Source organism: Helianthus annuus, chromosome 1, assembly GCF_002127325.2.
Source record: "Helianthus annuus cultivar XRQ/B chromosome 1, HanXRQr2.0-SUNRISE, whole genome shotgun sequence".
Taxonomy (NCBI): Eukaryota; Viridiplantae; Streptophyta; class Magnoliopsida; order Asterales; family Asteraceae; genus Helianthus; species Helianthus annuus.
In genome coordinates, this window is record NC_035433.2 from 87,959,850 (window position 1) to 87,977,832 (window position 17,983).

At 34.7% G+C, this 17,983-nt stretch overlaps 1 protein-coding gene across 2 annotated transcripts; it reads left to right on the top strand.

The window, feature by feature from the left end:
• Positions 1-793: 793 nt before the first annotated feature.
• Positions 794-14,258, top strand: LOC110871306 (myosin-6). 2 transcript variants are annotated; one of them, XM_022120143.2, is made up of 38 exons: positions 794-1,223; positions 2,462-2,587; positions 2,792-2,935; positions 3,036-3,181; positions 3,261-3,417; positions 3,527-3,585; positions 3,697-3,856; positions 4,111-4,260; positions 4,337-4,473; positions 4,602-4,748; positions 5,062-5,163; positions 5,420-5,477; positions 5,574-5,675; positions 5,928-5,965; positions 6,076-6,202; positions 6,344-6,514; positions 6,646-6,777; positions 6,903-7,012; positions 7,840-7,900; positions 8,016-8,193; positions 8,286-8,491; positions 9,206-9,325; positions 9,505-9,603; positions 9,679-9,891; positions 10,456-10,595; positions 10,723-10,864; positions 10,951-11,028; positions 11,104-11,274; positions 11,364-11,510; positions 12,259-12,453; positions 12,533-12,658; positions 12,737-12,807; positions 12,912-13,011; positions 13,129-13,185; positions 13,306-13,362; positions 13,464-13,544; positions 13,621-13,703; positions 13,785-14,258. In XM_022120143.2, the coding sequence occupies exons 1-38, from the start codon at positions 1,221-1,223 to the stop codon at positions 13,897-13,899; spliced, it is 4,509 nt and encodes a 1,502-aa protein (XP_021975835.1). In that variant the 5' UTR covers positions 794-1,220; the 3' UTR covers positions 13,900-14,258. The 2 variants fall into 2 exon arrangements, with proteins under 2 accessions (XP_021975835.1, XP_021975831.1); XM_022120139.2 differs by having other exon boundaries at positions 12,533-12,807; positions 13,785-14,256.
• Positions 14,259-17,983: the final 3,725 nt, after the last annotated feature.

Genomic DNA, 17,983 nt, shown 5'->3' on the forward strand with positions numbered 1-17,983 from the left:
TTGAATCTGAGACCTCTCCCTTAGATCATGTGTAGTCATAAAGCTCATTTAGAGGCGTTATGCGACAAGTGGCGAAATGCGTAAGAGAGCTGCTTTATAGGACGTTGTATCACAAGAGAGTGTGTAGTGGTATGGGGTTATATAGCCCCTTCAATTTATAAATACATATGTATGTATATATATGTGTGTGAGTGGGGAAGGTTGGGTAACGACGTGATGATTTTCGCGTGGATTCAAGATTCAGACCCCATAGCGCCGACCATAGTGGTGTGCGGCGGCGCTATGGGGCGCTATGTTGCCTTTCCCCGCTGTGTGCGCCCAACTACGTTCGACTTTAGAAGACATATGCATCTACCAAGTGGGCTACCACACATTGAACTCAATTAATTAATAATAATAATATGGTTTTTCATTGTTAGATCATCACCTGTGGCCTAGTTGTATGGAGTCTTGGGTTCTCCATTGGAGACACAAGTTCAACCATCATTTGCGTTACTTTAGTGGATTAGACAATAATGGATGGTGTTTAGCTTCCTTACAGAGGTGTCAAGTTCTATCCTCGGCTCACCTGAGTTTTCGTCCTACCGTGTGTTACGCCAGAGAACATTCAACCCTTATGATAACACACCTTCTGTCAAGTAGGAGTCAATTGTATGGTTTCCCAAGAAAATACCCAATCCAAACTTTGAAACCAATATAAAACAGTTAAAACAACATAGTCTGATCGGAGTAGAACAACGCAGGTCTTCAATAATATATTATCCTAATGAAAAATAGAATTTAGAGTAATTCCGAACAACGTGGGAGGGAAACCAAACACCCCCAGCGAAGCCAACCCGAAAAGAAAAGAAGAAGAAACAGTCATTCATCAACAACGCACGACAATTTAGGGATTTCATTTACCTACAAAATCTCAACAATCCTATTGCCAAATTTGGGCACAATCACCCTAATTCAACTCCATCTCTCTTCTTCTGTCCGATCTCTCACTCTTCTTCTTCTTCTTCTTCTTCAATTCACTTCCATTTCCACCTTTTTCCTCTGTTTTTCACCGATTCAAACTTCCTGCGAACGAATCAGCCGTCGATTTACTCATTCCTTTCTTCAATTTCATCACCGAAGCAAACGTTTCAGCTGTAGTTGATCTGTGTGCTCGATTGAACTGGTTTCACGCGTTGATTTGTTGATTTATTCCCGATCTGATCCAAGTTTGATTGCTAATGGTATGTGTGATGTGATAGATATTCGTTTTGTTAAGCTGGATCTACGTTTTTTTTTCGAGTTTTGTTGATGTGAATGCTGGTGATTTGAATTGAATTGAAACTTGTAGATGTGTTTTTCCAGGTGTTTATTGTGTTTTGCTGTGATTAAATTGATTAATTTGTTTAGAGTTTTGTTTAATTTTGTTTTTGTTGTGTTATGTGGAAATGATTTGTTATATGAATGCAGTTGTTTTAGATTTAGGCTTCTTGAGTTGAACTGGATTTGTGTCGGTTGATGGTTAAAGTTGAAGCTGATTTGATGATAAATGTGTTATTTTGCAGCTTTTGTTCATCTACATTGTTGATCTGTTTAGCATATGGATTTTCGAAACATGTAAATAGTTGTAATAAGATGATGAGAGTTTGTTTTTGTTAGTTTTATTTTGGGGAAAATTTTATTGAGAAATGTAGGGACTCAATATGGAAGAGAAAACGTTTAACGAAGTTGCTTCTCGTGTTATTACATGTATATGTGTAAGGATTTTTTAATATTAGTGTATCGGTTTGCTGGAATGTCATATAGAAAGATGATGAATACAAACCAGTCAAATATGCTACACCTTTGGTTTTTATTTGTTCATTATGGAAACAAATTTGATGTACAAGTTGCGTTCTCGTTGCCTTTAGTGAACCGAACCCCCTCTTTTTTCCTCAAATTTCTACCTGGCCATCTCAACTTTTGTTATTATGTATGTAACTACAACATTTAGGGGCTGTTTGTTTAGCTCTTAATGAACCTCTTAATGGTTCAGACCTCTTATTGGTTCAGCACTTAATGGTTTAGACTGTTTGTTTCGCAAACAAATGTCTGAATGGTTTAGACATTTGCCTCTGAATGGTTAAGACCTCTAATCTTAATTTGCCAAACATTTGCCTCTGAACGGTTAAACATTATACTGGCTCTTAATGGTTCAGACCTCTTACTGGTTCAGCACTTAATGGTTTAGACCTCTTACTGGTTCAGCACTTAACCATTCAGAAGTTGCCAAACAACCCCTTATCCAATAAGCGTGGTTATCTATTTGTTTATGTGTGTACAGACAAAAGTTGTTTGGTATAGCAATGGTGGTGGTAGGTTTTTGGTTTCATTAAAATAATAAGTGTATGGTTAATGTTTCTTGTTATTTACTTTTTGGATGACTATCTCTGTATAACGCTTGTTAAAGATGAATAATTCTCAACTCTCGGTACGTTTGTAGGCGGCAGTCAGTCTAGGGGTCGGCTCACTAGTCTGGGTGGAGGATCCGGAAGAAGCTTGGATAGATGGGGAAGTTATTGAGGTCAATGGTGACAACATTAAAATTGCTTCTACTTCAGGCAAGACGGTAAGTATTGTTTCTCAACCTCCGCTAATTGTTTATTTTTTTATTCATTTTAATTGTCATCTTGTTAGCTGATTGTAAGTTTAGTCAAGGAGTGTTATTTGTTTGGAATCGGTGCTCTGTAATATTAGTAGGAAATGAGAAATGGGTGCCTTGTATTCAGGTGGTTACTATTTTCTTTATGTTTCACCTTGATTCTAATTACAGGTTGTTGCCAAGTCATCAAATGTATATCCCAAAGACGCCGAAGCACCACCATGTGGAGTGGATGACATGACAAAGCTGGCTTATTTGCATGAACCAGGGGTTTTAAATAATTTGAGATCCAGATACGATATTAACGAGATTTATGTGAGTTCTGTTAGAGTGTTATCCCCTGTATTCTTATCGTTTTCTACAAATATCTCGATGTTATTTAACTGAAGCTAACGAACTTAAATGGTGCTACCAGACTTACACAGGGAGTATATTAATAGCCGTAAATCCTTTCACAAGATTGCCACATTTGTATGATAGCCATATGATGGCACAATACAAAGGGGCAGCATTTGGGGAATTGAGCCCTCATCCTTTTGCAGTTGCAGATGCAGCATACAGGTACTGTTTCACATTCAACATGTCGGTATATTACATTTTTACACTCAAAAAAGTTAAACGATTTATCACATTTGTGCAGAGTTATGATCAACGAAGGTATAAGTCAGTCAATTTTGGTTAGTGGAGAAAGTGGGGCTGGTAAAACCGAAAGCACAAAGCAGCTGATGCGTTATCTTGCTTACATGGGAGGTAGAGCTTCTACTGACGGAAGGAGTGTTGAACAGAAAGTTCTAGAGGTGCTTAGTTATAAACATTATTTTTTTCATTATTTAATGTACTTTCTTATAACTAAAAAATAAGTATTAATCATAATCAAACTTTTGTTATGCTTGCTCCATGTTGTAGTCCAATCCTGTTTTGGAAGCTTTTGGTAATGCGAAAACCGTGAGAAACAACAACTCAAGGTGCAAATAAAATCATAAATTCATTTGCTATTAATTACCTGGAATGTATTGCGTTTTTTGTACGTTTATTGTTAACACATCTTTTTTTTTTTTTTTTTGCTATTGCTTTAGTCGTTTTGGCAAGTTTGTTGAGATTCAGTTTGACCAGAAGGGAAGAATCTCAGGGGCAGCCATCAGAACGTATTTGCTTGAAAGATCTCGGGTTTGTCAACTATCGGATCCCGAGAGGAATTATCATTGCTTCTACATGCTTTGTGCTGCACCACCGGAGGTAAGGGGCCACTCTTCTTTTGGCATATGTTCAATGAACAGAAACAGAAAATATGCTTATGGGTTGATTTGGATTGCGCTTTTATCATAAACGGGTCAAATAAAAATTGGTTTAACATGTAAAATGGGTGAAAGTCACCCAAAGTCTATTTTAATGCATACAAGTTACAAACTCCTAAATCGTTTTATTCAAAGATTCATATTATTAGTATAATTGTATTGTTATTGTAATTTATATTATTTCTATGCTTCCAGGATTTAAAAAGATACAAAGTGGGAGATCCGAAGACATTCCATTATCTTAATCAATCGAACTGTTACCAGATAGACGGGTTAGATGAAAGCAAAGAATACATTGCTACAAGAACAGCAATGGATGTTGTCGGGATTAACTCTGAGGAACAGGTACATTTAACGAACCCACCTATAGAGAAAATACTCAAAAAAAGGAAAAAAAGTTTGACATACATCTTCGCTACAGGATGCGATTTTTAGAGTTGTAGCTGCTATTCTTCATCTGGGTAACATAGAATTTGCGAAAGGAAAGGAAATGGACTCGTCTACCCCCAAAGATGACAAATCTTGGTTCCATCTGAAAACAGCTGCAGAGCTTTTCATGTGAGTGACCGAAATGATTTCGTACATATTCATAGATTAAAATGACCGACTGACTGTCATGTACCAAGACGTTTATTTAGAGTACAAAAGCACAAATAAATGTTTTAATAAGCTAAAGGTTTATTCAGGTGTGATGTGAAAGCTTTAGAGGATTCTCTTTGCAAACGTGTAATTGTAACACGTGATGAAACTATCACCAAATGGCTAGATCCAGAAGCTGCTGCTGTCAGTAGAGATGCATTAGCAAAAGTTGTTTACTCAAGGTTATTTGATTGGTAAGTAGACGATAGTGTTTGGATATGCTTCTGCCACTTGAAGTTGTAACAATAAATAAATAAATGGTCACAGAGGGCATATTTTGTAAAAAAAAGACATTTTGTGAAATGGGAGTAAAAGAACGGGCAAGCAAGTAACTTCAGTTTGCCGTAAATTGATTAGTTTTGTTGTAACCTGTATGAAACTGATTATGTGAACTCTAAATAGCCCGATAATCATGGCATACTGTTTTTATTCAGACATTAAAAACCGATTACCAAGCTTATGTTCATGTTCTCCACTGTTGGTTATATTATTCATATTTTGTTGCAGGCTTGTTGATAGGATTAACAGCTCAATCGGTCAAGACCCAGACTCAAAATACATTATAGGAGTGCTGGACATATACGGATTCGAGAGTTTCAAGACAAACAGGTGCTTCACTGGTATGCCTTTTGTTTTCATTGTTGACCAGTTATGCCATGTGGCATAACCTTTTTAGGGATTTTTTCCCTAATGCCGTCAACAATAAGATGAAAAAAATTCGTCTTTTGACCCGCAAACTACAGAAAACTAGCCAAATAGCCTTGTACATCAGTGTCTGCAAGTATTGGGTTAGAAACATTCACAAATGTTGTGTGTACAATAACATGATATCTTATACCAGAAGTGTTTTTTCTCTTTTTTGCAGCTTTGAGCAATTTTGCATCAATTTGACAAATGAGAAACTGCAACAACATTTCAATCAGGTTGATAGGAGGATTTCAGATTCTTTTTATGTCATTTCTGAAAATATAAAATACTGTATATACACAATTATATGGCGAGCTATTTTTGTTTTGCAGCATGTCTTCAAAATGGAGCAAGAAGAATACACAAAAGAAGAAATTAATTGGAGCTACATTGAATTTATTGACAATCAAGATATCTTGGATCTCATCGAGAAGGTTTGGTGCTTATAGGGATGCAAAACTATGAGCTTAAAAACACGATAATATTAGATTATTCTATTGTTTTTTAGAATATTTACTTGTGCGCCCTAGTGTATTTGTTTTGTTTATCGTTCATATATGATATATCTAGCAGAAACACTTACTTAAGATCTTATCTATGTTTAAGCACCCATTATTTAATAATTTTAATATTGTTCTAATATTTCATATTTTTCAGTTCTGATGTATCGTCTTTCTTTTGCACAGAAACCGGGTGGCATTATAGCTCTTTTAGATGAAGCTTGGTAAGTTAATCAAGATTGGAAATAGTTACATTACAGCTCTTGTAATTTTTATGTAGTATCACTATCATAAAATTTACAGTATTCTGTAAGCATCTACTTGTGTTCTGCAGTATGTTTCCCAGATCAACACATGAAACATTTGCACAAAAGCTGTACCAAACTTTTAAGAATCACAAGCGTTTCGCCAAGCCAAAATTGGCTCGTTCTGACTTCACAATTTGTCATTACGCCGGTGATGTAAGTGTTGCCTTTATATATACACACACACATACAAATACATGATACATATATACATGTGTGTATTCTGAAGTTCCTTGCAGCTACTGAATTTCTAAAGTTTGAGAAACCATGGCTTATCGGTTTGAATTGTATATTTAGGTCACTTATCAAACTGAGTTGTTTCTGGACAAAAACAAAGATTATGTCATTGCTGAACATCAAGCACTCTTGAGTGCTTCTACATGTTCCTTTGTTGCAAGTTTGTTTCCTACTTCATCTGATGAATCCTCCAAATCATCAAAGTTCTCTTCGATTGGAACACGATTCAAGGTATGCATATTCTCTCTCTCTCTCTCTCTCACACACACACACGCACACACACACACACACCATATTTCTTCTCTCTCTCTCTCTCTCTCCTGTCTTAACATATGTTTTGTCATCTTTTATTTTGGTTTCAGCAACAACTTCAACAACTTCTTGAAACTTTAAGTTCAACCGAGCCTCATTATATACGTTGTGTAAAGCCTAACAATCTTCTCAAGCCTGCTATCTTTGAAAATCATAATGTTCTGCAACAACTACGCTGTGGGGTAGGAATATGCATGACTTACGACACCTCAAAACTAGCATTCTTCTTCATTTTTTCCGTCTCTTATTCCTTTTTAACACAGTTGTTTCATATATTTAGCTGACACATGTTACGTAATATAATCAGGGAGTCTTGGAGGCAATCAGGATTAGTTGTGCCGGATATCCCACCAGAAAACCGTTTGATGAATTCGTGGATCGGTTTGGCATCTTGGCTCCAGAAGTTTTGGATGGAAAGTAAGTCGAACGATCTTGTCTATGGGGCCGATTTCAACCTGTTTGTATATACATGGGTCGGTTTGGCATTTTGGCTTATGTTCATTTCTAACAAATATATTACTTAAAAGGACATGGGTATGGTTCAAACGGGTCAAAAGTCTCCCATAGTATATTTTTAACGCATCAGCCTCCTAATTTGTTTTTCTTCAAAAAACATGTTATTCTTGATATCATTTTTGACACTAAATATTTATAGAAACTAAAAAGTTAAAAATGTTTGGGCAAAAAGTAAACGTAAAAATGATGAATCATGCACTCACGTTACGGCGTGTTAACTCGCAAATATTAGACCGAAAAAGTAAAACATAGAAAAGAATAACTAAGTTGGCTTAGGACCTGCAAGTTTCAAGGGAGCCGTTAAACCGTAAAAAATAGACGTAAAACGTTGAACCACACGCGCGCATTGCAGCTGGTTAACTCGCCAAATTTAGAACGAATCATAAAACGACAGATTTGTAAAAGATGTAAAGTACAGGGGACCGAAGTTGAAAGCGGAAAAGTGTTGGGGTTAAAAATGGAAAATGTTTGTGACAAATATGTACAAGATGAAAACTATAGGGGTTAGAAGTGTGAACGATGAAAACTATGGGGGTTATGTAAAAGATGAGAAGGGTTAAAAGTGTAAAAGATAAAAAGTAAAAGGGTTGAAAGAAAAGAAAAAAAGAATAGTGTTTTTGTGAGGGGAGAAATTTTGTAAATTAATATAAGGGCAAATTGTCAAAAGCATGTGTATGATGAGATAAATGAACTAACTCTGTGTCATTTTTGTGACTGACTTATGATAGTAGCGATGAAATTCGTGCTTGCAAGATGCTTCTAGAGAAAGCTGGACTTGAAGGCTATCAAGTAAGATGGGCTGCAATTCCGTCTGTCGAAAGATTTCCTACATCTGATGTTTCAGTTAAGATTTACTTTTTTATAATAACTTATATTTGCTCGTTTGTTTATATGTCACATGCAGATTGGGAAAACAAAGGTGTTTCTAAGGGCCGGACAGATGGCAGAGCTTGATGCTCGACGGACTGAGGTTCTCGGTAGATCAGCTAGCATCATTCAAAGAAAAGTCCGTTCATTTATCGCTCAGAAGAGTTATATATTGTTAAAGCGTTCTGCTTTGCAAATTCAATCTGTTTGCCGAGGTACTTTTTTGTGAACATGTTAAGTTATTATTCTTTCTTTGACAGTCCAGAGCACGCCTAAATTTGGCACGCGATTATATATTTTCGAACAGGTCAACTTACTCGCCGAATTTATGAAAACATGAGGAGAGAAGCTTCTAGTATACGGATTCAAAGGAATTTACGAATGCATATTGCAAGGAAAGGTTACAAAGAACTTCATTCCTCGGCTGTTTCAATCCAAACAGGTTTACGGGGAATGGCTGCACGTGATGAGCTTCGGTTTAGACGGCAGACAAAAGCTGCAATCCTTATTCAGGTCAAATAAATAAAATTAGCTTGAAGTGAAACAGCATAGAATAAATAAGCAAAATCATTTTAATACAAATACTTGATTATAAACTTACAATGCTAATAACTATAATGTTTGACAACACCAATTATTTATAAAAAAGGTTCGAAACTTTTGGACCAAACTATTTCTGGTCAACCCAACTCGCTGATCCACACCGAAAACTACTTATTTTGATCATTTACCCGACCCACATGACCTCATTTTATCACCTCCGTTTTCTTTGTTAAACTATATGTTTAAAAAAATAAATCTGGCAGCTATGCAGTTAATGCGTTAAAATATCGGATATTGGTCAAGGACCGATATTTAAGATATAGGTTATCTCGGTGAGATGAGATATCGGTAATTTTAATATCATGCAGAATTTATATATATAGTAATTTAAAACTAACAATTCAGTGATATATCGGTCAAATATCGGTGATATATCGGTCAATATCGGCGATAATATCGGCACCGATATTCTGGCCGATATTTGACACCGATATTTTACATGGGGACCGATAACCGATACCACCAATATTAACTGCTTAGCCTGGCAGTACTATTTGTTAAAATATCTATCCTGCAAACATCTTAAGAGCAAGAGAATTGTAAGATGAGGGTGGCATTTATTTTACCTGTTGCTCAAATTCCATTTTATATGTATATTTGATTCACTCTAGTTCTTGACTGCAGAGCCATTGCCGGAAGTTCTTGGCCCGCTTGCACTTTATCAAGGCAAAGAAGGGTGCGGTTTCTATACAATGTGCATGGAGGGGAAAAGTTGCTCGTAAAGAGCTACGGAAACTTAAGATGGTATAGTATTCCAGTGTATTTTTAACACACGAGATCTTAATAATATTAATCAAGAAGTTTAGATTATTATTGAAATAATAATATTAGCTAGCCATTTTTCGAGTGTCTAGTTTTTTGGGATCGTAACATTCTCTATACATGTATTGATTTTTGTACCTACTACTGGTCTTTGGATGTAGGCTGCAAGGGAAACTGGTGCTCTGCAAGCTGCTAAAAATAAACTAGAGAAGCAAGTTGAAGAACTGACGTGGAGACTGCAGCTTGAGAAGCGCATGAGAGTAAACCTCAAACAATGTGCTTTCGTGTTTTAACTTTTACGTAAATTCTACAATGACACTGTTCTTTTTTTGCAGTCTGATTTGGAAGAAGCCAAAACACAGGAAAACGCAAAACTGCAATCCGCTTTGCAGGATATGCAACTTCAATTCAAAGAGACTAAAGAGCTGCTCATGAAGGAACGTGAAACTGCCAAAAAGGTTGTTGAAACTGTCCCAGTCATCCAGGAGGTCCCGGTTGTTGACCATGAGCTCACAAATAAGCTCGCTTCGGAAAATGAGAAACTCAAGGTAAATCGAGTCGAATTTACCAGCTAATTTTCAATATTCACTTTTGATGACAGTAAAGTGCCATTTTTGTCCATGAGGTTTGGCCAGTTTTGCGACTTACGTCCAAAGGTTTGTTTTTTCGCACCTGGATCAAAAAAGTGTGAAATCTTGCCATTTTCATCCGGCTCGTTAACTCCATCCATTTTTCTCCGTTAAGTCAGGGGTATTACTGTTTTTTAGACGTTTTTTTATTAAGCTAAAAACACTAAAGAAATAAAGATCCACCTCTTATATTGTTTTTAGCTTAATAAAAATGTCCAAAAAGATGGTAATACCCCTGACTTAACAGAGAAAATTGGATGGAATTAACGAGCCGAATGAAAATGGCAAGATTTCAAACCTTTTGGATCCAAATGCAAAAAAATAAACCTTTGGACAAAAGTCGCAAAACTGGCCAAACCTCAAGGATGAAAATGGCATATTTCTCTCACTTTTAAATATATCAATTTTGCCACCTCTAGTTGTATGTGTTTTGCAGCCTTTTCTTGTACTTAAAACATAAATTTTTTTCGTAAATAATTTCAGGCTTTAGTGAGCTCTCTAGAGAAGAAAATCGACGACGCAGAGAAAAAATACGAAGAATCAAATAAACTCAGCGAGGAGAGGTTGAAACAAGCTATGGACGCAGAGACGAAAATTATTCAGTTAAAAACTGCTATGCAGAGGTTCGTTCGTGACCAATTATTTTAAGCTTAACATCTTTCTCATAGATTTTTAAACGAGTAATAAAGATGTTAGTGTAATGCTATATCTGATTGTAACTTTAAAGACTCATTATGTTTCCTCTTTCAGTCTACAAGAAAAGGTTTCTGACATGGCATCTGAGAATCAAATTCTTCGCCAGAAAGGCTTTTCTACAACTGCTTCTCGTGTGACAGATTATCCTCAAACTCCTGATGCTAAAGCAATGACGAATGGTCACTTTGGGAATGAGGTATGTACTGAATGTAGTAACTAATATAATATCATTATATTTAAAGCTTGAACATTCTTACCATGTTGGAGGACACTTTTTTACAGGAACCACAAACACCTGCTAGGAATTTAACTACTGAATTTGACAGCAAGGCTAAAAGACCACCAATTGATCGTCAGCATGTAAGAACTATATTAAAACGGTTGCGTTAAACGTTTCTGATTTTGATCATATTAATATTCTTAATTTTGTTGCAGGAGAATGTTGATGCTCTGATTGAATGTGTTATGAAAGACATTGGATTTAGTCAAGGCAAACCTGTCGCAGCCTTTACCATATACAAATGCCTTATTCATTGGAAATCTTTCGAAGCTGAAAGGACTAGCGTCTTTGATCGTCTTATTCAGATGATCGGTTCAGCTATCGAGGTATTTTTCCAAAAGTTCAAAACCGTAAAATGAGATTTATCCGGTTTATTAATTTATATAAAGTACAACTAAGGGTTCTCTTATTGCAGGATCAGGATAATAACGAACACATGGCATATTGGTTATCGAACGCATCTACTTTGTTGTTCTTACTCCAAAGGAGTATTAAATCTGATGGTGCAAATGCAGTTCGTAAACCAACACCTCCGACTTCCTTGTTTGGAAGAATGACAATGGTATTGATACGTAACTTTAATATTGACATTATGTGGATGTAGGGCTGCAAACGAACCGAACGGAGTTTGTTAAGAAATATATGTGTTCCGAGCTGTTCATGAACACTTACTGAACGATTTTATGTTCGTGTTCGTTTGTTAAGGAAATGAACTTGTTTGTGTTTGTTTGTTAGTTTTAGGTAACTAACGAAAACGAACGTTGATGAACACAAATAAGCACAAACTAATGTTCATGAACACAAATGGAAACAAACGAACACAAACAAGCGTTTATGAACAAAATATATAATACACTAACACTCATTAAATATTTTGTTTGTCGGAATTTTAAAGTATTTAAATAAAAATATCATCATCATCATCATACTCAGTAAATCTCACTAATAGCAAAACTAAAGTAGGGTCTGAGGAGGGTAAGTATTGAAATATTTTATTTTATATTTAAATAAAATATAAAAACTGAAAACACTAATGAACTATCGAACACATTACAGAACGTTCACAAACATAAACGAACGAATGCAGCCTCTGTTCATGTTCATTTGTTTAATAAAATTAAACGTACGAACACAAACGAACTTCCTGCCGAACGGTTCATGATAAGTTCGCTGAAGGTTTGGTTATGTGGATGTGACAAAAAGGGCGGGTTACTTGAAAAGCCTTTTCTCCAAAATGTTCTAAGTTTTTAAACAATAAGTGTAACACAACTACGATAACTTTTAATTATATGATATGCTACAACGTGCAGGGATTTCGTTCATCCCCGTCTACCGTAAACATTGCTGCAGCTGCAGCTGCACTTGAGGTAGTACGTCAGGTCGAAGCCAAATACCCTGCCTTGCTCTTCAAGCAACAATTAACAGCATATGTGGAGAAAATGTACGGTATTATCCGCGACAACTTGAAAAAGGAGCTGGGTTCATTCCTCACCTTATGCATTCAGGTAGTTGATCTGTTCAGTAGTAAATGAGTTGAAGTTAAGTGTCAGCATGAGTTCAGTAATTTAATCGTGATAAATACAGGCACCGCGAGCATCGAAGGGAGTGCTACGATCTGGGCGATCATTCGGCAAAGATGCACAATCCAATCACTGGCAAGGCATTATTGACTGCCTAAACAATCTCCTTAATACATTGAAAGAAAATTTTGTATGTATCTTATACCTGTTGTCTCTTAAACGTTATATTTATATAGATGGTGAAATACTTACGGCAGTTGCATTTCAGGTGCCCCCCATCATTGTTCAGAAGATATTTACTCAGATATTTTCATATATCAACGTACAACTATTTAACAGGCAAGTTTACTTCACTTCACTTCACTTTGGTTTGGTTTCCCTAACATATTCTATGATTTTACCGCTAAACTTTTTTTTCGATTATTATTATCGTCACTTTGCAGTCTTCTTCTGCGACGTGAGTGTTGTACTTTCAGCAATGGAGAATATGTCAAAGCTGGGTTAGCCGAGTTAGAGCTGTGGTGTTGTCAGGCAAAAGAAGAGGTAACTCTTCACACACACACACACATATTATGCGTGTGTATATGTATATATGTATGTATTGGTGTCTATCACTCGATCTAAAGATAACGCGGCTTAAAAATGTTATTATATTTGCAGTATGCAGGATCAGCTTGGGATGAACTTAAGCATATTAGACAAGCTGTTGGGTTTTTGGTATGTACCTTCTAACCGAGATGATGTTTATACGTCTTCAGATTTTTTAAGAAGTTCAATTTATCTTTCTTTATTTTCAATATATGATTGTTCTAACTTCTACGTGTTTTGTGCCCTCAGGTTATACATCAAAAATACAGAATATCATATGATGAAATCATCAATGATCTATGCCCTGTACGTATCTCTCTCTCTCTCTACACACAATGAAACTTGTAGAATAAATGCATCTTTTTTTTATTAATTCTGAGACCGACTTGATACCGTTTTATGCCCAGATTCTAAGCGTCCAACAACTGTATAGAATATGCACACTTTACTGGGACGACAACTATAACACCCGAAGCGTATCTCCAGACGTAAGTATCAAAATTTAAAAATTCCGTTTATCCAAAAACATCTTGTAAATAACCCGACCCGTTTTCTTTCGACCAGGTTATTTCAAGCATGAGGATATTAATGACTGAGGACTCCAACAATGCCGCCAGCAGTTCATTTTTACTGGATGACAATTCCAGGTAATGCTGTAATAAATAAAAATAATTACTAATTCAAATATTTTTTTCCAAACGATAAACGACGCGGTTTTCTGGTTGCAGTATACCTTTCTCCGTTGACGATCTCTCTAGTTCACTGCAAGTAAAAGAATTTAGTGACGTGAAACCCGCAGTAGAACTTGCTGAGAATCCGGCCTTCCAATTTTTACACGAGTAAAGGCCGTGGAACTTGAATATATACATATATATATGATATATATAATCTTATGTTTACAAATATAACATAAGATTTGATTGTTGTAAAAAGGTCCATTCTTTATTTTTATTTTTATTTTTCTTTTTCTGGACTGCAAATTGTTTTGTTTTTTATCATGTCTGTTAAGAGTCTTGATAGATTCATTGTGCAGTGTCATATTTTTGGGGTTTAAAATTTTCTGCTACTTTTAAAGCAGCATTCTTTATAGAAGAATTTAGATATTGTTTTCCTTTTGGTCAAATGTCTTGTCTTATATTCCACCCATCTTGTAATGATTTTTATATATGATAAGCTACACACAAGTTATAAGGATTTTTATATTTCATCTTTGAATTATTATTAATAATGAGATGTTTGTTATTTTTATTAAAAGCTAAGGCATGTATTAATCTTTAATCAAATAATTAGTAGTTTTATATAACATTTTAGAGTTAAAAAATTGAAATAGGTTCCCACATTAGTGGCTGTGATATGTTCATACTGTAGATATCTCATATCATATGTACGAAATATTGCTCATAAATGAGTTTTAAAATATGGTAAAATGTTATAGTAGCCCCAAAGGTGTCAAACGGTTATACCGGTTAATTTTATCTTTTTTACTTTAACCGATTATTACTTTAACCGGTTTTAGCTTTAACTTGTCTGGTTAATCACTTTACCGGTTTGTTTGATAACCGGTTATTTTCGGTTAATTAACCGTTTTTTTAATGTATTTTTTTTGGTTAACCGGTCTACTAGTTAAAACCAGTTAATAACCGGTCCCCATACTAAAAATCTATAACCGGTTGCTAATCGGCACTTAAAATCAACCACTAATTGGTTAATGTTCTACCGGTTCTGGTTAATTAACCTGTTGGTTTTTCCCCACCTCTGATCCTTATGGAAGCTAAATATAGAAATGGGACTAGGCTAGGTCGGTCTATAGCAAGTTGGGCTTAAAAGACTGTAAAACTTGATTTGTAGGTTTTTAAGGGCTAGCTTAGCCCTATGGTTCTTGTATTATTTCATTCTTTTCTGATAAATATTTGCCGGGTAGTCTCATTTACTGAGGTAAAATGAGTGTTTCACTAATGAACATTAAACTCTCCCACCTCTACGTCTCATCTCTCTCGACTCGATTCACAATCTATCCTCGAACTCTCTCCTCTATATTCATCACCTTCGACTCACGTCCTTCCCCACCAATTATTTTCAAACTTCGAGATCGTCACTTTCCCTTGTATTCTCTTTCACCCACCAACTTGGCCTCTTATCACCCCTATCATTTATGCCGAAAATAAGACCAATGAATTAACTACTTTCTAAAGGGTCTCCTAGATTACGAAGGTAAAAAGTTATACAAGAATATGTATAATAAAAAGTGTAACCCCCTTAACTTGACTCCAATTATGTAGGTGACTTTCGTGGTTGTTGGCTTGTTGCTAAGCTTGTCATCTTTCTCACTAGTATCGTTATGTTTAAAGTATCAAACAACCATAGCTCCTATTGTTTAATGTTTTGTGGGAGTTTGATTGCCATTATCTCCACTAATGACGTCGTAAACCCAGTTTGTAAGTTACGCAGGTTTGGCGTTTGATTTTTATTTTACTTGCGAGTTTGATTTGCGATTCTATTCTAATTTTGATATATTGGGTTTGGTTTGGGGTATGTACTTTTTGGAGGATGACACATATTTGTATTAGATTCTTGTCTTAAGAGCATGGTTGAAAAATTGTTAGGTGCTCCCTAGTCGGTCGAGCGGGGAGTTGAGAGTACTCGACATGCTAAATTATAAAGAAATTAGTTTTCGAAAATTAAGGGTATGTCAAATAACATAAATTAACTAATAATTATAACAAAATACGTGAAAATGATATTCATTTTCTAATATGATAGGCAAAGAAATTATGTTTTATTTTTATTTTTGTCAAACTTGACCTGAGTTAACCTACTAGATCCGATTTTGACCGAGGTTGACCGCGTTTGATCGATTACGAGTAATTAGGCGGAGTTGAAGAAAGTCGCATCGACAGCCTACCTTGGAGCGGTTACTCGGACTTGGAAACCTTGTTTTAGAACCATGCTTAAGAGCGTAGTTTTTCAATTTATTTTGATGGCCTTTGCATGTTATCATTTGCTTGTGTGTCTATATGATGTGTTATCTGTCCATATTATACGATTTCACTATTGTTCAATTTGGTAGCTTACTACGACTAGTTTTAGTACTCTATATTTTTCTGTTATATAGATCTTTTTTTTTTCTCTCTGTGAAAAAAAAAATTAAAATTTATTTCTGAAAATGTGAATATACCACTTATAATATGAACCGTCAGTCTAAGGTCTATTAGGACTCCGAATATGTGTATCAATAATCAATCATCTTGAGATAATTTTTTCTCAAAAGTTAAAGTTTGGTTACTAGCAACATATAATGTCTATGGCATTGATCATGTAACATTTATTTGTTTGTTTGTTTGTTTTATATTTTTATTTATGTTAAAACTAAAACTTAATTTACATAGTGATTGCCAAAAAAACTTTGACCAACGAAGCACTTATCATGTTCACATCTTTGCATGCTTGAATCAACCTCATCTAAACTCTAGTTTATAAGATTTAAATTAATTCATGATTAAATTCAAGAACATGAAACCGTTAGGTCCAATTTGATATAAGTCAACATCTCATTTGATTTGTTTGTTAAGTAGTAATCATTCAAACCAAACAATATATATTTGTATTATATTATTCGGTCAAACAAAGAAAATTAATGTTAATTAAAGAGAATTAAATAATAGTTTAGTTGGTTTTTTAAATTATTGTGATGGTGAGTAAGTAAATATCATTAAGAATTAAGAATAAATTAGTTATTTAATTAGGATAATAATAATGATGCACATGTTAGTTTGGTGATGTGGTGTTTAGGATGTAGGATACTTGATCAACATTTGCAGCAGCATTAAGGGTCCAAATGACTTTGAAAATCAAGTCAAATATGTGCCCAAGTTTCCACAATTCATTGTGGGGCCATCTTTATAATTTTACTAATTAATTAATGGTACTATCTAAAAAATCTTTACTTTAATAGATTTTTAGTCTTCTCACTAATCAAATTAACATATAAATAAAGCATTACATGCCTAGTAACAAGCTTCCAATGGAATAATACTTCTCAAATCAAATTAAATTTTTTTTTGTAGATTAGGGTTTTCTCAGAAGGGGATGACGACACAATTTGTTGCTCGTCTACCTGCTATCTTTATGTAATTTGCTCTGGTGATTGGAATGAATTCACAAACCATAAAAAAAAACCTTAAAATGCATTTGTGATAATAGGCTAAAAGATGTCAATTGTATTTTTATAAAATGGCATGTTAAATGAATGTTTCTTACACAAATGAGCCAAATTCTAGTGAGTGTCTTTCCATCTTGTCTTCAAATTTTAGCAAGCCCTTCAAATATGAATAAAAATGTACAATACCAAAGATATATGTATGGAAATGCTTCCTTCTCTCACAAAGATGAATAAGAATCTAAATTTTGTCTTATTAATCACATTCAATTTAAAATAATTTGAATCATCTTCAAAATCCCTTCAAAGACTTTTCTCACCAAATTTTCATGTGGTCTCATGTGTTTCCTCTCTCTTAATGGTGGTCAAACTTTCTTTACATGCCATAAACTCAAGAATCTCAACCATATATATATCATGTTCTTATTATTCTTGCATCTCTCTCTTTGTGTCTATATACATTTTTATATATATCTCAAAATAGCACTATCATTATTTTGGCAGTTAATATAGTTGATTAGGTGGGTCTAACTTATTATCTTGATTAATATATTAAAGTTTAGAATAAAATCTATTAATTTACATTTTGATGGATATTGTGAAGATTCAAAGCATTACTCGTTATAATTCTTTGCTCCATTAAAATGATTTTCAAGGTATACATATTCTTTTTACACAAATTTTCTTCTTACAAAGTCAACACATAAAATATTTGCTCTTTTATAACTTAACTCTATAATATATTAAAATGTATAACGTTTTAGATATGCT

What these genes read in the sequence shown, in the direction of transcription:
- LOC110871306 (XM_022120139.2), top strand. An exon ending in CTGGACTTGAAGGCTATCAA is followed by an intron (nt 7,901 to 8,015) that starts GTAAGATGGGCT and finishes TGTCACATGCAG; the next exon opens with ATTGGGAAAACAAAGGTGTT. An exon ending in TCATCAATGATCTATGCCCT is followed by an intron (nt 13,363 to 13,463) that starts GTACGTATCTCT and finishes TTTTATGCCCAG; the next exon opens with ATTCTAAGCGTCCAACAACT.